The 21,229-nt window shown below is 40.3% G+C and overlaps 1 protein-coding gene across 1 annotated transcript in view; it reads left to right on the top strand.

Moving 5' to 3' along the window:
• The window catches only part of kiaa1109 (KIAA1109), an 84,796-nt gene that overhangs the window by 41,909 nt on the left and 21,658 nt on the right, over nucleotides 1-21,229 (top strand). The window contains exons 46-67 of the mRNA XM_083907544.1: nucleotides 891-1,066; nucleotides 1,184-1,359; nucleotides 1,723-2,296; nucleotides 4,287-4,485; nucleotides 5,141-5,404; nucleotides 5,520-5,613; nucleotides 6,553-6,603; nucleotides 7,120-7,326; nucleotides 7,895-8,130; nucleotides 9,425-9,669; nucleotides 9,756-9,861; nucleotides 10,591-10,688; nucleotides 12,064-12,249; nucleotides 12,383-12,551; nucleotides 12,855-13,066; nucleotides 15,200-15,398; nucleotides 15,684-15,743; nucleotides 15,904-16,130; nucleotides 17,842-17,972; nucleotides 18,583-18,706; nucleotides 18,859-18,971; nucleotides 19,730-19,820. Of these exons, the coding sequence (XP_083763670.1) occupies nucleotides 891-1,066; nucleotides 1,184-1,359; nucleotides 1,723-2,296; nucleotides 4,287-4,485; nucleotides 5,141-5,404; nucleotides 5,520-5,613; nucleotides 6,553-6,603; nucleotides 7,120-7,326; nucleotides 7,895-8,130; nucleotides 9,425-9,669; nucleotides 9,756-9,861; nucleotides 10,591-10,688; nucleotides 12,064-12,249; nucleotides 12,383-12,551; nucleotides 12,855-13,066; nucleotides 15,200-15,398; nucleotides 15,684-15,743; nucleotides 15,904-16,130; nucleotides 17,842-17,972; nucleotides 18,583-18,706; nucleotides 18,859-18,971; nucleotides 19,730-19,820 (3,938 nt within the window). The remainder of the gene's footprint in view (nucleotides 1-890; nucleotides 1,067-1,183; nucleotides 1,360-1,722; nucleotides 2,297-4,286; nucleotides 4,486-5,140; nucleotides 5,405-5,519; nucleotides 5,614-6,552; nucleotides 6,604-7,119; nucleotides 7,327-7,894; nucleotides 8,131-9,424; nucleotides 9,670-9,755; nucleotides 9,862-10,590; nucleotides 10,689-12,063; nucleotides 12,250-12,382; nucleotides 12,552-12,854; nucleotides 13,067-15,199; nucleotides 15,399-15,683; nucleotides 15,744-15,903; nucleotides 16,131-17,841; nucleotides 17,973-18,582; nucleotides 18,707-18,858; nucleotides 18,972-19,729; nucleotides 19,821-21,229) is intronic.

The following is a 21,229-nucleotide window of genomic DNA, read 5'->3' as shown; positions in this document are numbered from 1 at the left end:
GTCAGAATTTGTCACTACAACAAAGACTGAATTTTAACAGCAACTACACGGATAAGCCTGACTAAGGAAATGCAATTGGGTGTATGTCCTTAGTGAAGCATGGGAATGGGTGGTTGTTGTGTAAGAGAATAACAACTAATGGAGCTCTTGTAAGACATACTGGTTGAAGGCATAATGCCATTAGCACAAGAGATAAAAACAAGACAAGAAAAACAGCCGGTAAACAGACAGACTACTGACTACTAATGGAGCTCTCGTAAGACGTAATGAATAATAATAACTGTATATTTAGCATGTAGTACAGATCATTCTGAAACAGTAGACATTTTATTTTAGAGTGTATTTACAGTATATTGTCACTCCTTTGAGAAACAACAAAAGAAAACTTTTCATGAGCCCAGAGAAACAACTTGTGTGCAGCTTTATATCCTGATCTATAAGCAGAATTGCCCAGCCTTACTTCACACTGTTGCAATTTTGCCTGTGTCTGGACAATTACAAATGCATGTAAAGGCTATAATTTGTGGCCTAGAGGATACTCTTTGTCATAATCTATTTAACAGGTGTCAGTCTTAGACAGCACAGCAGGGCAGGTTCTCCCAAACAAATTATGTGAAAGTGATGAGGCGGTTTAATTTTTTTTAAATTGAACAAAAAGTGGCCATAAAGTTTCTCTTAACACTCCCAGTGATGTCAACGTTCCCTTTGGTTTAATTTTCTCTCACACTTTTGTTATGAGGAGCTGGAGTAGTAAAGTGTTCCATCCTACAACACTCACTGTTACTTACAGTACATTTTAAGGCATTCTGCTCACACTAGAACTGATCACATACATTGGTGAGGAACGAGCTGACCTCACAGAAGCATGTGTTCCAAACCTCTGCACTCAGGTGGGACGTGTAACCTGCCCACAATTCCCTCAGCATCGGACTTTAACACGGTGCTGTCCAGTGACCAGAACACCCTGGATGGGACCCACTCCCAGCACAGCACTAGCCAGGATGACATCGCTGACATTGAGGAGGGCAACCAGTGTCCGGCTGCTGTTCAACTGGCCGATGCTCAGGTCATTACATCATTACGTCTTCATTGTTATTCTTGTTGAATGACTTAGCTTTAATTATTAGTTAGAGAATTACCATAATGTCCTAATGTCCTGGTTTTTTTTCTTGTTGATGGACAGGTTGTTTTCAAACCTTTGCTGAGCTACACGGGCATCCAGGCTCAAGACACCACGCCACTTAGTTACAGGATGTATTTTGGAGAGCACCTGTCTTTTTCTGGTAACCTTGAGTGTCTAAGAGCAGACATCGTCGACTCGGACACCGCCAAGGAGCGCAAAAACAAAAGATCCAAGAGGTAAATCAATCTGAATTTTAACTCAACAGCATTTCAGTAACAAAATAATTAGGAAATTAAATTATGTTGTCTAATTTTTGTGTCTTTTCTCATCCAAGGTCAAAAAAACTTCTAAAGAATTATTTTTTTGTAGCCATAGAATAAGCCTTTTATATGTACTTTTGACATTCGTTTTACTGTCAAGTTTTTAATAAGAAAAATATATATAATTTTGCTGGATTAATCTAAAAACCTTACACTGACCATCTAACAGTATACCTCTGGAAGTCCCATAAACCTCATTTGAGAATCACAATCTAATCATAATCTAAACAGATAAAATGTCCTCTAACTTCGCAAATAATCATTTATCTCTGTCTCTAGACAAGGCATGGTGAACCTCCCTCCACTGGAGTTCAAGCCAGCCCTGCTGATCGAGACCTTCAGCTTGAACGCAGTGGTGATGGAGAAGTCGACCAGCGCTCCACAGGGCCCCACAGCAGTGCCACTCTCCTTCCACGACCTCAGCCGCCGCCATTACAACACATTCCACTGTGATTTCACCACAGCCTGCCAGTCCATCAGCCAGCGCGTGGACATGGCCCTGGTTCGCCTCATCCACCAGTTCAGCACTATGATCGATGACATCAAGGCCACGCAGACTGACATCAAGCTGAGTCGCTACACTGCTGGCTCAGCTTCCCCGACACCGACCTTCAAGGCTCGGCCATACCGCCATTTCAGGTCGTCGGATTTCAGCCGCAGCTCAAGGGGAAGCCTGAACGGGGGCCGCAGTGCTACTCAGACTCTTAAGAGCAAGAGAGGTGCAGTGGGAGGAGGAGCAGGTGTTTCTGGGGGATTGCCATCAAACGGACCTCCTTCAGGCATGGACACACTAGGGAGGAGGGAGCCCCGTGGACGCAGCTCCCTTGGACGCTCAGAGCGACGCACCTCCAAGGTAACAATAATGAAATTTGTCTCAGACAAACCCAGGTGATTGAAGCTGATTTTCCCCCAAAAATGTTTCCAGTGCAGTTCAGCCCAAAACCGTACATATTTGATCAGTACACTCTGATGTAACTTGCGTTTCACCTGTGGAATGAGTGGGCAACATGGTCATAGCTGTGCCAACAAAGTAAATGGCATGACATTTATGATACAGATTTTATGGAAGAACGTAACATTGTTTGTTAAAAAATAAACACAAATAGCCTTGATTTCTTTGCATTTTGCTTAACAGAGCTCTGTTAGTGGAGCGCACATTTTCAATCAAATGATCAGGCTGAGAGGCTAAAATTGTGATTGTCATTAAATAATATGATTGGAACTCCAACTGAACATTCAGGTTTATTTCTTGCAGTGGAATCCACTTCTGAAACATTTCATTGGCGCTTCCTCGTGTTTTTCACCCATAGTGCTGCTGTATGAAGCTGCAGTGTGTCTCACTCCACCTTTTAGTTTCCAGACCACTCTGCTCGATACCCCAACAGAATAATGCCAAAAAGTGGGACATTACAAATAGGTCATTTTGGTACCCTTCACTACATTCACAATTCAAGCACAAATAATTGTCAAACCGAATCGAACTGTAACACATCAATGGAGCTGAAGGTGCCTCGCTAAGGAAATGCAATTGGGTGTATGTCCTTAGTGAAGCATGGGAATGGGTTGTTGTCGTGTAAGAGAATAACAACTAATGGAGCTCTTGTAAGACATTCTGGTTGAAGGCATAATGCCATGAGCACAAGAGATAAAAACAAGACAAGAAAAACAGCCGGTAAACAGACAGACACATTAATAAAAAGCACATTATATGTAGTCGTTTGTACGGACTGAATGCGTAAGTTGTCTCATTTGAAAAGGTCAGGCAATTCACCAGACTCATTAACCACAGCAGGCCATTTCCAAATCCAGATGTTGCGTTTTACTGCCTCCTCTTTTTATTCTACAGCTTGAAACAGCTGCTACCTGCCCAGTACAAGGACTTCAGCTTATTTATAGAGCACATTTAAAATCAAATAAAGCATGGGTATGATTAAATAAAACCTGAGACAGCAGGATGGAAGCAAAATGACAAGAGCAAAGTATAGTTGTAATGAAATCATAACCAGAACAGCATCTCACAGAGAGCAAATTAGACTGTGACTTGTAGGTGTTAATTAGTCTGCAGAAATTAAAATTAGGACTTCAGACCTAATTTTCAAGCAAGTTTTTTAGTATCCAGTATTCAATCCCTCACTTTAATTTAGAAGCGAGCAGGACTTCATCGATCTACAGGTTAGCCTTTTATTGCCTGCAACTGCAGTTAATGATCTAGTTCTAATAGTGTTTGAAAAGGTCTCCAAATATTCCTCAGTGGATATAGCACTTGTCCTGAACTTTAAATGAGGCTGGAGAGTAAAATCACAACATGATCCATTCATTTTTCACAAATAAACTCTAGAGGGAGCCTGTAGATTACAAAAGCCTTTCAGAACAGGCGCCGTTGCCTGAAACACAGTGTGAGCTGCTCTTTCAATCTTTCATTAAGGCCACAGCTTAAGGCAGGTTTGTTTTTATGAGGAAAGTTACTTAGTCTGAGCAGTGGGGGACATCAACTTGATTTATTTCAAGCATGTATTCTATTCTACATCTATCTACATTCTATTCTAATGCTGTGTAAATTTTTAAAAAAAGTATGTTTGTGTTTTCACTCTATGATGTGCACTGAGCCACGTCTAAGATGATTTTCTGTCATGACAGACGTTTTTCTGATTCTACAGGTGTAGAAAGAGAGAGTAGATCTCAGAAGAATACCCCCTGTGCCGACATAGCCGAGTTTCAAGTATTGCACAGATGTCACAAATTGTCGTAAACCGTAGGGTGATAAATAAGAAGTTAGCAAAGCTTGTTTTGAGCGCAACGTTTCTATTTGTTCCGTAACACATTGTATTGTATAACATCTTCAGGTGTCGAGGAAAGGCTCTCGAGACGTGGCGGACCACATGGCGATCCAGATGGATGACTCCGACTCCATCACAGTGTCAGAGCAGAGTGAGCCGTCAGCAGAATGTTGGCAGAACATGTACAAGCTTCTCAATTTCTACTCTCTCATCTCCGATCCCACTGGCATCCTGGAGAAAAGCTCCCCGGAGAACTGCCTTTCAGGTGGGAGTTGGCTCACTTCTTTGTTTTTATTTATTTATTTTATTAATTATTCAAAACTTCCTCCCTGCCTCACCTTCCACATCTATCAGACCTTTTTTCACCAATTACTGGTTGCAGATTTAGTGTTGTTTTCTTCCCTCTTTGGTAATTTCCTGTGAGTTGCCCTGTAAGCTTTTTGAAAGCTGCTTCCTATATACTGCATACACCACATTTGTATTTTTACTTTTTTCCCCAACAGCCCTTCTCGACTGACCTAAAGTACACATATTTTTGTAATAACAGTTTGTTTCTTCACATGACACAATTTGAAAATAAACTTTAATGATCTTTCTTCCTATTTATACTTTTTGCAGGTCAGGCTGCATATTTTCTTCTGACATTTGTTAAACATAAATGTTATTTTGCATGAAACATTTCTTCATCTTTGACTATGTATTCTTAGTTTTTAAATTATAGTAGTAATAGTATAATTGTATTTCTTGTTTGTCAATTATCTTTGTCATGTTCTTGTACATGGTGTACGAAGTGATTATCCAGCCTTGATGTACAGTCTTGACAGAAGTGTGTCTAATCAGTAAGACTGCTATTAGTGTGTAATGACTAATTTGCAAATCAGTATGTAATCACGTCGCTTCTACATTTATATTTGGCACAGAAGGTGGACTTCGGCCCTCAGAGCCTCTGTGCAAAGTGATCTTTGAGAATGAGCAGCAGGAACCCACCACGCCCAGCAAACCCCTCGGTTCAGGCGGAAGGCGGCGTAGCCTGGTGAACTCCGAGCCGCAGCATGTTACGCTCATAGTCTTTGGCATTGGCATGGTGAACCGCACTCATCTGGAGGCTGACATCGGCGGGCTCACCATGGAAGCCGAACTCAAGAAGATCCATGGAAGTTTCACTCTGAAGGAGAAGATGAAAGGTGAGGATAAATCACTGTGGGTGCTCATGGGTTTGTGCTGTTTTCTTTTTTTTACTTTCACTAATCCTTGATTGACAGTTGATTTTCTGTTCTTTGTATGGTCATGTTCCCACAGATATCCTGCACCAGAAAATGACTGAGACATGTGCGTCAGCTCATATTGGAGGGGTGAACATTGTCCTCCTGGAGGGCATAACGCCCGATATCCAGTACGTATGAAGTCTCCTTTGGTTCAGCAATGAACAATTAATTAATTAATTCATTAAACATTTTTTTGGAGGGAAAAACAGATAATAATTATGCCGTTCAAATGTAAGTTAGTTTAAATTGCACATTCATTTGTTTTGTTTTACCCAAAACAAAGATTTTGATTTAAACTGTGGTCACAAATGTGTCAGATGTGTCCAAAGTGGTTAAGCTCTTAGTTTCTAGAGGATTCTCAGTCATATAGAAAAAAGGGAAATTATTTTTGTAAAAAGCAGAGCTCACTATCGCTCTTTGAAAAGTTTAAAGCGGGAAGTGGGTGCTGCATTTTTAACAGGCTCAGGTGTTCAGCGATTTCTTTCTAACAAGGCAATTTTTAACAGCAATTTGTGTTTTTACTGCAAGCAATTTCCTCAAAACATAAGCACCCTAATCAAGTTACAAGCTTAGCAGTCTTATATTCAGACAGGTTGATGTATCTCCACACTGCTTTTGATTCACTTGTGCTGCTGCTTCAGAAGCCTAATCTTATTTTCATAAAGTATGCCCCAAACAGTGCCTGTCTGCTTAAATATGAGTGTGCCAAACAACCTGGCACTCACTCGATGTGTGAAATTGCCCAACTTCCCGGTATATGTTGGAATAATACTTCCAATTAATTCAACTTCGGATGCCGTTTTTAGTTTGGGGTCACCGGCTGCTGCCTGTTTTTCCTACTCTCTAAGGCCCCAGCCTTTAAAAGAAGTGAGTTATTATAAATGGAGCTTGAGCATTTCAAATAAAATGATAGGTAGCAAAAGAGCTGACCACATCTTGAATTCAGGTGCCTCCTCAGTGTTTGTGCTTATATTCGCACTTGATGTTTAATCAGAACTGTTTCACACCCTTTTCTGCTCTTCTTTTTTAAAAAACTTTCCTTGGCTCTTTTCCAACTACTTGCATAGGCTGGAGGATTTCCCAACATCTCCCACCAGCACAGCTAAACAAGAGTTTCTGTATGTTAATACATCCCACATGCATTAGTCAATCAAAAACTGGAACTCATTTGTATTGGTCATCTGTCCACCACGTGATGTCAGTGACATTTCCTTAAGGCTTTTCCTTGTCCAGTGTGTGAATTAAACTGATTGCATAGACTTAAGGGAAAACAGCCCCTTACTCTTTCATGAAATCAGTCATTTCCTTTCCTCCTGTTTTCAGTAAATAAAAAGAAAATGTCTGAAATTTCAGCCATGAGCCCCTCCATTTTTACATGGCCACAGCCAGACGCTGACCTAAGAGACCAGACATTTCACTGTCACTGTGTACACTTCATTACCTTCATCCATTCACAGCATCGCTCATTCTACCCAGAAAACTGGATGCTTTCCCAAATTTGCATGATGTTTCGCTGTTCGATGTCCTCTCAATATTTCCACCTGAGATGCACATTCATCCCCATGTCTGTGTCAAGAAAATAAAATGTATATTTGTAAGTGCTGTTGCTCATTCCACTTCATGCTGTGTTTCAGAACTGTGGTCAAATGCAACATCGCCAAGTCCCAGGCATTGTACAGTGCCCAGCGTGGACTGAAGACCAATAACGCTGCTGTCTTCAAAGTCGGGGCGATCATTATCAACATCCCTCAGCACCCGGCTACTTTACATGGCATGATGGTCCGCAGCTCCCACCAGCTCTCCAAACAGATCTCTGACCTCATTCGCCAACCCTCCAACATGTATGTCTTCCCCATTTTTCAATCTTATTTTTAATATATAAAATTTTTAGCCTTGGGAATAATTGAGAAAGTGACTCTAAAATAGTCCTCATTCTTAAATACAAATTAAATTGTGTGAATGTCATAGTCGAGCTGCAACCGTAGCTCAACTTCTCTGTGCATGGAAACATACTGACTATTGCCTTCATAGTCTGCCTGTGGTGTGTTTCCATGGTGATATCCTGATTTATGTTAATATATTTATGGAGCTTTAGATGTGCTTAGGATATTGAACAACTTTTTATAATTTGATATCCACTGTAATAGAAGCCAATATCTGCCAAGCTCTGCATAACACACACTTAATCAAAGCGGTATTCGAAAGTTTTTCAGGTAATAGTTTGACAACAGTTTGCTCCACACACAGCTTTTGGATTGATGAAAGTCTGAGATACTCGGTGATAAATCCAGTTTAACTATTAGCAAAAAAAAATGTGTTGCTTGTACTCTACCTTCATACACAGCATCACTGCCTGAGTACTTAATGAACCGTTGCAGACTTGAGTGATGTTATTTCCTCCCCACACAGTCAGCCTCCGAACAGAGAGGACACCCCCACCCCACAGCCCTCCGACAAAGCGTCCAGCATCAATCAGACTCCCGTAGAGGCCAACGAGTTCCCGCAGCTTCCCGAAGGCCTGGAGAAGAAGCCCATTGTCCTGAAGTTCAGTGCCATGATGGATGGCATCACCATTGGGGCTGCTCTTCTGCCCTCACTGAAGGCTGAATATAAAATGGGTCGAATGAAGAGCCATGGCATGACAGGTGTGTGTGAGAATACATGTGGCATTGATTTCCATAAACAACAGCTTGGAGGTATTTTGTTTTCTAGTTGTTTCTTACCTTTGCCCATCCATTCCTGCTAATGTGAAATCTCATCGGAACACAATGAGGAAATTTACAAAAGATTCGGCTTAAATTTTTATGTTTGTATTTATACTTGCTGACAAGCCATTTTATATTTTAGAGATCAGTGGTCAGCTACACTGTCGCATCATAATGGTTTACACAGTTTTCTGACCATTATTCATCTTCAGAACTCAAGGACAGATGGAAAGGGTTAGTAAAATATTCAGGTTAATACTTTATTATTGATTGCAGTGTGGCTAATAATAATTTGATTTAATCAAATGAATATTTCAAATCCAAATCTCAGCTGTCAGGTCAAAATAATTAGAATTCGCTATTTATTTGCAGGGACATCTATGTATCTTTGAAACATTGTCATTGCATGTTTCATTGCTGTCACTGATAATTTGTGAGAGAGGAACTGTCACTCTCTAAAGTAAATGATATAGAATCATACATACTTAAAGTGGCAACTTACATTTTGCCATACACATTAAACTTGAAACTTTTTTCTTATCATGTCCCTGTTGCTATCAATAAAAACATTTGTCTGAAGCAGAGCTGACGCTAAGCGTTGCTGAATTGCATTATGAGGTCTGTCACATCTGGAGAAGTTGAGAAATATTCAACATTCCGAGTGTCAGCCAATCAAATCATGTTATGCAAATATTCCAACGCTGTTGCTAACTAATCAAATCACTTTTAACGTTTAGCTCAGACACGACATGGCCCAAATAGAGCTCTTGGAATAGTTTATTCTCTCGATTACCAATCTGTTTTGTTGGACACAGTGCACCCAATAATGATGGAGATTACATCACCGTCACTTAAACGACGTTAGCAACTCTTGCTAGGCAGTAAAGTGCCACAAAGTGCCAGACCCGCTCTTTGTCAAATAACTCAGTCAGTGCATACATGTGGATACAGCATTGTGTGAGTCATGGAAAAATATAAATAGACAATGACTTTGTCTATAGTGACAGTTGAGCTTTGACGAGAGGAGGGGTGGGATTGATCGGCAAGGCAGCAGTTCTTTAGTTTATCTTCAAATTTTCCATTTCATTCAATTACACTGCAAACTCTTCATCCAAAATTGTAATTTTCTTTTCTATCAATGTCGCACTTGATGTTTCTTCCAGTATGTGTAACCCAATACTGGAAGAAAAAAAAGATATTTTACAACTTTTTTTTGTGCTCTTCTTTTATGTAGGGGCACAAACCAGTTTCACCTTTGAGTTGCCAAACCACAAGCTTTGCTTCCAGTCCAAAGTGTCCCCAGTGGACATGTCTGCCATGCCACCATCAGCCAGCCTCACCCTGCCTCCAGTCACCATGTCGGGAGAGTATATCATGGAGGAGCATGAGAGCCACTCGGACCAGGGCTGGGGACAGGACGACTTCCCTGCCAAGCAAGGGAACTACCTGCAAGGCAACTACCTGCGCTGCGTGGCTGAGGTAAGATGAGGATGATAAGATATACAGTATATTTTGCACATTAATTCCAGATAATCACACACTGACGTGCCCTCTTTGATGTCCAGATTGGTTCATTTGAGCACAACCTGACCACAGACCTGCTCAACCACCTGGTCTTTCTTCAGAAGGTTTTCATGAAGGAGGTCAATGAAGTTATTCAGAAGGTGTCAGGTACTGTCAGTTAAAACAAACTCAAGTAATAGTACAATAATAGTTAACATAATTGAATTTCTGATTCAATCAATGTACGTTCTGGACCCAGTGAGTAAAGGAAAGTGGCTTTCTTGCTTTCTAATGATGGTTTGCCTTTCTGAAAAAGTGCCTGCCTCCAGCATACAATTTTTAAACATAATTTCTTACACGCTTCACACAACCTACACATATATAGTGTATGCAGGCTCTACAAAACTATATCGTTTTCTTGGTATTGTAAGGTCCCAGGTTTCCTCTCAGATCAATAAAGTTAATCTAATCTTAAACGTTTGACTGTTCCCCAGAGTATTCTATAGCCTACAGCTGCTGCTTAAGTCTCTGAAAAAAAGTGCCTTTTTCACACAGAACAATGCTCAAAGCAGGAGCACAAATCCATTCGTGTTCATTTCCACAGCATTATTGATAGTTTTTTGTTTAACTGACTAAGCCTGGTTGATGTAATTGCCCAACAGAGAGAAAGCAGGGAGTTATATGCCATTTTAGGCCAAAGAAAAAAACGGGTTGGCCTTCAGTTGATTAGGTACCATTTACATTCACATCAAGGAGATGTTGTTAAATGTAATGTAATGGGACACCTCATCAGATATTAGACCTAACACATATTAAGACATCTAGCATAATCCAGCTACATCGTGTTGTGTGAGAGCTTTCTTGTGAGGTTTACTTGTTTACTTTCTATGTACGCAGGAGGAGAACAACCCATTCCGCTTTGGAACGAGCATGACACTTCAACTGATGCAGACAAGCCCAAAATCCTGCTTTATTCACTCAGCCTCATGTTCAAGGTATTTCCTTGTTATCTCTTTCAGTAAAGAAACTACAAAACAGCACATCAGTCTTAGCAGGGGGTTGCAACCGGGAGGAGGATTTTGGGTCTAGACCTTGTGTTCTTTTGAGCAATAAAACCAGTAGAGAATTTATTATCCACCCAAATTTTTACACCCACACCAAGTCTGCCTTCAGTTTTAGACAATAATCTTGTAGACAGGATTCGGTTCTGAAGTTACGAATGTTATTGATGCACATGAAGATCAAAGATGTGGCCAAAAATAAAATGTATCAGCAGGAAGTACTTTTTCCCCAATAAGAGCTCGAAAAAGGGCTTAGAGAGGTGGTGAAAAAAAAAAAAAAAACACTCTAATGTCATCAGTACATCTATAAATAGAGACTTCATGGCTGTACCCTGGAACTAAAAAGAACAAGGAAGGCTCATTTTTCTGTCATTTTAATACAAATAACGACAATCCACACACTGTAGTCACTGTCAACGGAATAACAGATGTCTCATCACCAGTCTCTCCTCACACCATGCTATGACTCTGCATCGATTTTTCACAATAAAATTATAATGAGACCAGGAAATATGTCGCCTGACCTCTACATGGCACTGCTGTAGTTGACTTGGCACTTTTCCACCCTCTAGACTATGACGTGTGGACACTAATTGTTCAAGACCTTAGTCCAGCAACTGCTGCTCTGACACTGTCGGGCTGCTGTAAAGTTATTTTTAACTCCAATTAATCAATGTGCTTCAGGTAGTCGCAGTGTTTCGCTTCATCCAGACTGTCATTTTTCCAAGGGCTCAGGAGACCGCAGTTGTTAAAAAGTGTAACCTCTACAAGACACCTCACTAATAAATAACTACATGCCCAAATCAAACTTAAAACTATTTTCGGTGCTTACACTTTTGTCTGTAAAGCACTATTTCCTTGATGTTTATCAGTCTAACCCGCACTGCACATGTTAAATATTTGAATGACAGTTCAGCAATGATGTTTCAAACTTGTCAGGGTTGGTATGACTGGATCCCAGTTCTGCATTTACACAGTTGACCATAAGATGCTGCTCAAGACTCACTGGGACTTTTTGACACTGTGCAAAGTACACTGAAAATCTGCATGAAAAAAAACTTCCTGAGTAACTGAGGTCTTCTGAAGTGGTCACTTCTTTTAAGGATGACTTGAAACTATTATTTGCTTTGGCTTAGCAAGAAATTACATACATTACCTCTTCTCAATCTTTAATTGACATGTCTTTAACACTATTTTTTACTTTCTGGGGCACTTTGATTTGCTTTGTGTCTGTAACTTGTTTTCTGAATGTCTGATATTCATAGAGGAGTTTTTCTTAATACCGTTGTTTCTGAATATTTATTCACAGGGCATCCAAATGACCGCAACTACTCCCTCTATGCGAGCTGTGCGTTTTGAGACAGGCCTAATAGAGCTGGAGCTCTCCAACAGAATCCAGTGCAAGGCTCAGCCCGGCAGCAGCAGTTACCTCAAACTGTTTGGCAAATGTCAAGTTGACCTCCACCTGGCCCTCGGACAGATCGTCAAACACCAGGTACAGTTTAGGCTCACACTTGACAAACGAGGGGTATTTCAGGCAGATGCACACAGGCGTTCCAATTTTTCTTTCTCTTCCACTTAATTGTCACAGATGGCTGACTGACCCCCTTGCTCATTTCACTTTACAGGTGTATGAAGAAGCTGGCTCAGACTTCCACCAGGTGGCATACTTCCGAACTCGGATTGGTCTTCGTAATGCTCTGCAGGAGGAGATCAGTGGCTCCTCTGACAAAGAGGCTGTCCTCATCACGCTCAACAGGCCAATTGTTTTTGCCCAACCAGTGGCCTTTGACAGAGGTTCAGTTTATTTCTGTTGACATTATACCTCACATCAAATGTTAAGGTATACAGCATGTTTATAGTGAACACTGTATTTTGAAGACTATAATACCATTGGTGCTCACTTACTGGATCGCATTCTAAAACATTAACTAAATTAGAATATCATTTGATTGAATATAATGCCTTTATTGTCATTGCTCAAGAATATGCAATTGAAATTTTGGCACTGACCATTGTTGACAAATATTTAATCAATTTAACACAATGGTTGTTCAAGAATGAATGCCTGATCAACTCTTTCTGTGTGCGTTCCTGCAGCTGTTCTCTTTTGGCTAAATTACAAGGCAGCGTATGATAACTGGAACGAGCAGCGCTTGGCCCTCAACAAGGACATCCACGTGGCCACCAAAGAGGTGGTGGACAAACTACCGGGCATCCAGCAGACCTCAGCACAGGCCTTCAGCACCCTTTTCCTGCAACTGACCGTCGACGACCTGGGCATCTGCCTGCCAATCACCAGCACATCACAGGTACACAGCTCCACTGTTTTGTTCATTTTTGGCTGGTGTTTTACCATTGTTCATTGTTCAGTGTTCAGTCGTGAAACCAATATCACAACCTTAAATTTCTATTGATACGGACATCAGTCCAATGCGGTCTTTTACCTCTTTTAAACATTTTAGCCATAAATAAGACATATGCTCATGCATTGACCACAGTCCTCACTCACGTCTTGGTCACATGACAGTGATGGCAAACATCTATCATTGCTGCATGTTGCCTGTGCCTAGTCGAGCATTTATGTCAATTTTGTGGTTTGCGGATCATATTGGATATCTGATCCAGTGATTTTGGTCAGTCTTGGAACTGATATGATAAAGTATAATTTCAGCCCATCCCTAATTCTTTATACAGGTCATGGTTGTCATCCTTTTAAAGCAAGATCTTTTTAAGTCTCAAATCATTTTTTTTTTGTTCACTTGGTTCTAATCTCATTCCATATGAAGCCAAAAGTCAGAGTCTTAAATAATGCTCTTTTCATCTCCACTGGTACTTTGATGTTCATTTTGCTTTTATCAGTGGCCTTGAGAAGCAAAACTGTCTTCCTGTTCTTTGTTCCAAAAAAATGAAAGGACAAATCTTCTGTTATGAGCTGTAATATCAGTGTTTTCCCTACCAAAAGCTGGCCTCCAAACACACTCTGCTACACAACACTTTGTTGCTCCCACTGTTTGTAACAATTTAACCTTTTGATGCAAAGAAAACGAACTGCATCTTTGTTTCATGATGAATTCCTCCCCTCACTCCCCACTGCTGGAGCCTATGCCAGGTTTTGGCACACTGATTGCAGAGTAGTAATGTTCTCTTTTTCAAAATAAATCTTAAACCTACACGTTAATAAAAAATTACTTGGGGGAAACACTGTATATTAATGAATTGTTATACTTGCAGTATGTCCATAGAGACGAAATATACCAGCTGTTATGTCACACTTATTTCCATAGAGAGGACAAGTACCAGCTACGGATGGCACCAACTCTGATGCTGGGGCCAGCACATCAGTAGGCCGCCATAAAAATGCAAGAAAAGTAACCTGCAGTTTCTTTCATTTGTTGTGATTGGCTTGTTGTGGTGCAATGACTTACTTGTGATCCATGCAGTGAATACACTGCAATACAAATGTTCTTCTGTCTAAAATAGCAGGTCATGCTTCTTTGTAATAATCAGATTTCCCTCTACAAGCTGGCTTTAACAACATAAAGCTTGAGCTGTTATCTTAGGTATTTGGGTGTAGATACTAAGATGGTGTTTTGCCCATTGGTGTACAGAGTGTTGATTGTTTTTGCAGGCTAATGTTTCAAAGACTGACATACAAATCTGTAAAATATTGGGGGGCTGTTCACATGCAGCGTCATTTGCGCTCACAGATATATTATTTTTGATTGAGACGTGGATCAAACTCGAACATGCACGACACACTTGCAACGTGCCTGCTTTTCTGGGTCACAACAAGATGAAAATATCTCAAACATTCTGGAATGCAGTGAGCACTTTCAATGCATCTGCAACAAATTCAGGCCAATTTTCAAGCTATTTGGTCGTGACTGTGGCTTCATCAATGTGTTTTTCATGCGTTTTTTGGACACTGCATGAGAGCTGCCCCTTATGTATACTGTATATGAAGAAAAGAAACACTGGGGATTTTGAATATCTGGAATTCCAGATCTAAAACTGTGGTCTGACTGTGGAGTCACTTACTGTCCTCCAGTTTTAACCGACATCTTGATCAGACCGCTGTTTTAGGACCAATGCCCTGTATTTATTAAGACATTCAGGTGATATGGACAAATCACTTTGAGTGCTGCATAAAAACACAATCGAACACATTTAAAAGGTTGGTAACATTTCACCTGTTGATTAATTTACAATCCAGTCTGTGATTGGTAGTCAGTTGCATGTTTTGCAGAAATCATGTAATGATGACGATGTCTTGATTCAAATGAACCCAATAATGTATTTGTTCATGAGGTGGTGGTACAGTAGATCTGATTGAAATGTTACCAACTATTCTTGATAACTGCCTTTTCCGAAAACATGGAAGTGGGGTTTTTTTTTGTATGCGCCCTAGGCCTGTGTAATCCCTCTCACTGCTCCTTCACCAGGCCAATCACAGCATAGATTTTGACACCGGCTCAGCTCTGGTCCTGACCATTGAGAGCACACTGATCACAGCCTGCTCCTCCGAGTCGCTGGTGAGCAAAGGTCACTTCAAGAACTTCTGCATCCGTTTCGCTGAGGGCTTTGAGACGACCTGGGATGACTGGAAGCCTGAGCTCCGAGGGGATATGGTCATGAATGCATGTGAGTGGTGAATTATATTAAATTTGAAATGTGTCACATAGATGGTTAAAGCTGCAGTGCATAACTGGTGGTGATTTATACATTTTTATGTGATTATTTTGCTTCTTATTTGTATGCTGGGCAGTGCAGGGGTGCGTACAACAACTGTTCACTTCCTGTGTCCAATGTGGGAATATTGTCGGATACCATGAGAACAAAATTGATTGATAACCTGGCTTCAGTTGGTAGAATCTGCACTCATATGTGTTATTGAGTGGCTGGTTTGTGTTTGTGGTGTGTCCACAGGTGTTGTCCCTGATGGTACATATGAAGTGTGTTCCAGGACTACAGGGCAAGCCTCAGCAGGCAAGTTTCTTTCAACTGAGCCACACTACATGAAATATGGATCATCCCCTCAAGCTGCACAATAAGCACGAGTCACCTGTTTCAAAAAACATTACCTTCATCTGTATCCAATGCTATTCTTGCTTTCCTCTCCCTCCTGGCATCCCCCTCCTCAAAACAGAGAGCAGTAGTGCCGGCACCTGGACTCTCAATGTGCTTTGGAAAATGTGTGGCATTGACGTCCACATGGATCCCAACATTGGCAAACGCCTCAACGCTCTTGGCATCACGCTGACATCACTGACGGGCGAGGAGGACGTAGACGATATCGCCGACCTCAACTCTGTCAACATGGAGGACCTTTCAGACGAAGACGAGGCTGACACCATGTCACCCACCATCCACATGGTCAGTTCATGAAAGCTGATTTATTTTGCATAAGCATTAGTTTTACTTGGCCTAATCTCTGGTTATATAAATATTACTTTGAAAGTATTGTCAAGAGAAATTTTCATTTTCGGAATGGCCGATAATTGATGCCAAAAAAACTTGGGCCATTTTGTTTTTTCTCCTATCTTAGAAAAAGATAACGGTTCAATTAACGATTTACATTTGAAGTCTGCACTGCAGTGCAGTTTGCACAAAAAGTGACTTAGCAACATTTATCAAGTTTCTGCGAATACGAATGCATAATTTGCAATCATTGGCAATTTTTCTCATAACATTCGCCCATGCCAATTTTAAAAATGTTTTAAATAATTGATAATTAATCAACTACCTCAACTATTTATGCATTGTATTACTGCGAAAAAGTATAGCTGAGAGAAAGGGCTGTAACCCCATAAAAGTAAGCCCAACTGAAAAATCAATTACATTCTGACTGTGTGTTATATTTTCTGCAATTTACTTTCTCTTTTACCTTTTGACCTAAACAGCGGATCTGTTGTGGTGTAACAGCTGCTGCACTGTTGCACTCAGCAGCAATGGAATACATCGAAAAAATATAGTGGCGAAGGAGATGAGTGTCTGACCGCATTGTATTGGTTCTTTTTCTCAGATAAAATGTTGAATAATGAGCTGCAGAGGTCCTTGTAGGCACATCTAGTAACCTCTGGACAGAACCAGATAAAGAGTTTTCAAATTTGTATTCTCGAACTGCACTAACTTTACTGAATCGAAATTACAATGGTGTTGTTTTTGTCATCTAATTCCCAGCAAGAAGGCAATTTTCCTTAAACTGAAATTACACTCTTTTCAATGTTTCAAATCCATCTGAAGAAAACCCAACCTGGCTTACCTCAAAGCTTCAGAGGGTCAAGACATTCACTCTTCCAGCTGCCCATCCATGTGTCCCTACCATTGTTTACAGAGTCCAGAGAACTTCAGCCCTCGGCTGACCTTAAAGAAGCGCCTGGTAAACCACATCCTGGGCCTCAGCCCCAGGCCTCAGAGTGTGTCTGTCCCAGTCGACTGCTCAAACTGTACCTCACCTTTCCTCCGAGCGGGCAGTGCCAGAGCCCAAAGACCTGTCTCCTGGGCTTGTGTATGTAGCCACACGCAGTGTGAAACTTTCCTCTGGGCTCACAAAATCACTGCAGGTCGCATTCAATCTCAGTCACCTGCCATTAACACATCAATGCTGTGGATTCTGAAATGCTAAGCAACGCTATTTAACACATATATATATAAATACATGTATCTAAAGCTATAAAACATGATAATATAATAGGTAATAGTGTTGCTTAGCTTTTGTTTTCCCTGCTCTCCTTATTAAGCTTCAATAATGGGTGAAAACAAATCAATTAGTTTTACACGATTCCTGTGGTAATAGTTTTTAATTAAATTTTTTTCCTCTTTCATTTAAGTAAAATGGTGGTGGTGGTGGTGATGTTTTTAATCCGCTGTGGTGTGTGATTGAACTCCGAATAACTTTTTTACAAAATCATAACAATAACATTAATCTTAAATCACAGGTTTGGGAATGATGCTTCACTTATCGCAGCTGCCTGGTGAAAATCTGCAAAAATACAATGGTTCAAGGGTTTTGATCGGCAGGTTTGTCTCGGATTTCCCATCGGATAAATATGTTTTGGTCTGTATCATTGCTCTGACACAACAGGAGACCATTGACCCCAGAAGGCAAGTCATGATGGGGAACCAGGTGATTGATGCCAGAGGGAGGAAATTCACCAAGAGGGTGGTGGACATCAGAGAGTTGAACGAACAGGCCAAGGTCATCGATGACCTCAAGTAAGATTTATTTTGTACACTACTCACCTGTTCACTTTATTTTGTCAGGTCTGATAATTGTAAAACTACCCAGTCAGCATCCCATAGGCAATAACGTGCACCATATTGGAGGCCTGTGTGGGCAAACACGGGTGGAGCTACCATGGAAACTACAGACCACCTGCTTGTCAGCTTGAATAAAATACGGGGCCCTGTTCAGACCTGGTATTAGCATCTGTCCTCTGTGATCAGATTGCCTGTGAATCAGAGCTCTAATTACACTGCTGTAACATGAAAAAAGTTTTTAAGCAGTAGAAAAATATATTTTTTTAAATCTGTGTTGATTATGGTCAAGATGGCTCCAATTAATTGTTGCTTGAGTAAAGACTACTGTGAAACTACAGGTCAGACGACATCGGCTAAGGTGATGGTCTATAATGTGTCCTCAGTATTGTGTCCACTTGTGTCCTCAAACCACCTCTGAATGTGTTTTTTATTGATGGGATCTAAGGATGCATGTGTTTGGATCTCTCAGGACAAATGTTAACACCACATCTGAACAGGTCTAAAAGCCTCCATTTGGAGGAGAAAAGTATTGTGTATTGAGCCAATCCTCTTTTCATGACTGCAGGAAGTTGGGGGCCAGTGAAGGCACCATCAACCAGGAGATCCAGCGCTATCAGCAGCTGGAGTCAGTCGCTGTCAACGACATCAGAAGAGATGTGAGGAAGAAACTGCGTCGCTCCAGCATGAGGGTAAATGCTCCGTTTTCCATCTCCAGTTAATGATGTACAATATTTGCCACAGTAGTTTGAGCACTGTCATATGCACAAATAATGACAAAATGTGGCACCCGTGTATATTTTTTAATGAGGCCTGTTGTTTGTGTGTGTGTATTCATCTCTAGGCGGCCTCTCTAAAGGATAAGTGGGGTCTTGGCTACAAACCAAGCTATAACCGCTCTAAAAGCATCTCTGCACCTACAGGCAGGCCCCCTCTTAAAAGGATGGACAGACAAAGGTAACAAATGGCAGCTAGCTCTGGTGCGATATAATCAAATACACCATCAAGGGAACTTCATCGAGCATTTACTGTAAACAACCAAGACCGAGTGACCTCTGTGTCAGACCACTGACACAGAGTGGAACACATTTCCCATTAACATTTCCCATTAACCCTCTTTCAAATAGGGAGGTGGCGGCTCGAATTAGAATAAGAGAGGAAGTGCTTGTTTCATTTTTTCATAGAGTTTCGCAGATATTCACACAATGCAATTTTTAATAATGGAAACCCAATAACTGTAAAATAAAACAAACAATAAAGAAGTAAATAAATAACTAGATCAAATATCATATTGCTGGCACCAAAATAATATTTTAAGGCCTTGGAAGAATGATGACTGGTGTCCTTCAGAGGTGGATAGCTGCAAATTCAAGCTTGCTGCATATGGAGAGAATCCAACTCAGTGTTTCTCCTTGCGCTGCAGTTTTTAATAAAATGTGGCATACATTTATTTCTCATCTGTTGAGCATTGGCAAATGTGTGTGTATTTATTATATGTATAGATAAATCAGTGTACTTTATGAAACCTCTTTTGGCCGCAGTGGCCACAGTTTACTGTATATTCATTGCGATTTTCCTGTCTTCTTTAAAACCTGAAGATGGATTATTGTATTTTTTTTTCTTTACTTTTGCTGCTGCTGTTGTTAGCTACTTGTTTTTGAAACAGATTATTAGTCAATTAAATATGTGTGCATGTTATTTCCATGTCTCCTTAGTTCCAGAATGGGGGAAGTGGATGATTTACCAGATGTCCGTGTGGCTGCTTCCTCTCCTGGACCCCGGGTCACTTTCAACATCCAGGACACGGTAAGCTTACATGTCTAATATATACACATAAAGATATGATATATAATATAACGAATTGTCATTATTTACAGATTTAATTACACAGTTTCTGATATTATGATCTTTTTCTGAAATTATATGTTGATAGTTTGAATATTATCATCTCATCTCCCATCATCTCAGTTTGTCAGCGTAATTAAAAGCTATGTTACATCATATGTTCACTGTATTGTGTCTCCTACATCTATGTTATCATCCGATCATCAGTTTTACAGTCAACTTAGGAAGCAGCTGAGGCCGAGGTTGTGCTTTGAGGATTTTTGTCAATCCTTTTTTTGGATGAGCTTGTTTTTTAACAAACCCTTCTATTCAATTGAAGCTAAATAATCAGGTCTTGGACTCTGCACATTCACCTGTCAGTCCAGGAGAGATATTCAAGGTATACAGTGAAAAAAAAAAATCTACAAATTATAACACCTAACCAACACCAATAAATAATACGTCTGTTTCCCTTTTCTCCTCTGTGATTGCCTTGGCAGTGCTGATAGGATTTTGTTATGCAAATCAAAACAGGATGATGAAGTACCAGCCTCTGCTATATAGACTGTGTGCTAATTAGCATAATAACATACTGTTATCCTGAACTCAGTGTCCCTAGTTACATCAGGATTTGTTCCCAGTGCACAAAGATCACCTCCACTTATTTTCAACTGCGGTATTAAATTACAAATAAAGTTTCACACTCTTTATTTCTATGTTTCTGATTAAAAAACACGTTCCATCCAACTCAGAGGTTTGAGCTCGCGGCTTATCCCTGAAATATTTGGATAACATAAACACAAGCATACTTTCAGAAATATGATTTCTTATTGATATTTGTAAAGGCTGCTTAATGAACTGCAGAGTGGAAAATACTCATCCTGTCTTGAAACTGCAAGAAATCCAAATCGGCTTTTCTCTAACTTTAATACATGGAATGATTTCTAACAGCTATGCATGGACCTCCTCTAAACCGCAGTCTTCTCTCATATCCTACATTGACAAAAACATGAGGTTCATACTATGACTGTTATTGACTGCGATTGTAAATCCACTGATCTGAGCATTGAATTTATTATGTCATACTAGTGACTTTGAAATAAAATAATTTACATAAACCAATTCCTTTCACCCCACCTACATATCTTAGTGATTTTTTTCCTCTCGATGTTGCATTAAAAAATGTATTTCACATCATTAGGCAAGTCTTAACCGTCTGTGTGGCTTATATAAACAACTGCCATAATTTGGGAAGTATTCTCATTGATTAGAACCATTCTCATACATGTTTAAATTTGAATCTAAAGCCAGCAATCAGTTTGTTTATCTTTGATGTGTATTCCCTACACAAAATTGAACTTGATTGCATATTCATATACATGTGTACACAG

The sequence above is a fragment of the Microchirus variegatus genome (assembly GCF_963457635.1).
Source record: "Microchirus variegatus genome assembly, chromosome: 21".
NCBI classification, from domain to species: Eukaryota; Metazoa; Chordata; class Actinopteri; order Pleuronectiformes; family Soleidae; genus Microchirus; species Microchirus variegatus.
Note: the sequence above shows the minus strand (reverse complement) of the source record. Positions and strands in the feature narration are given on the sequence as shown.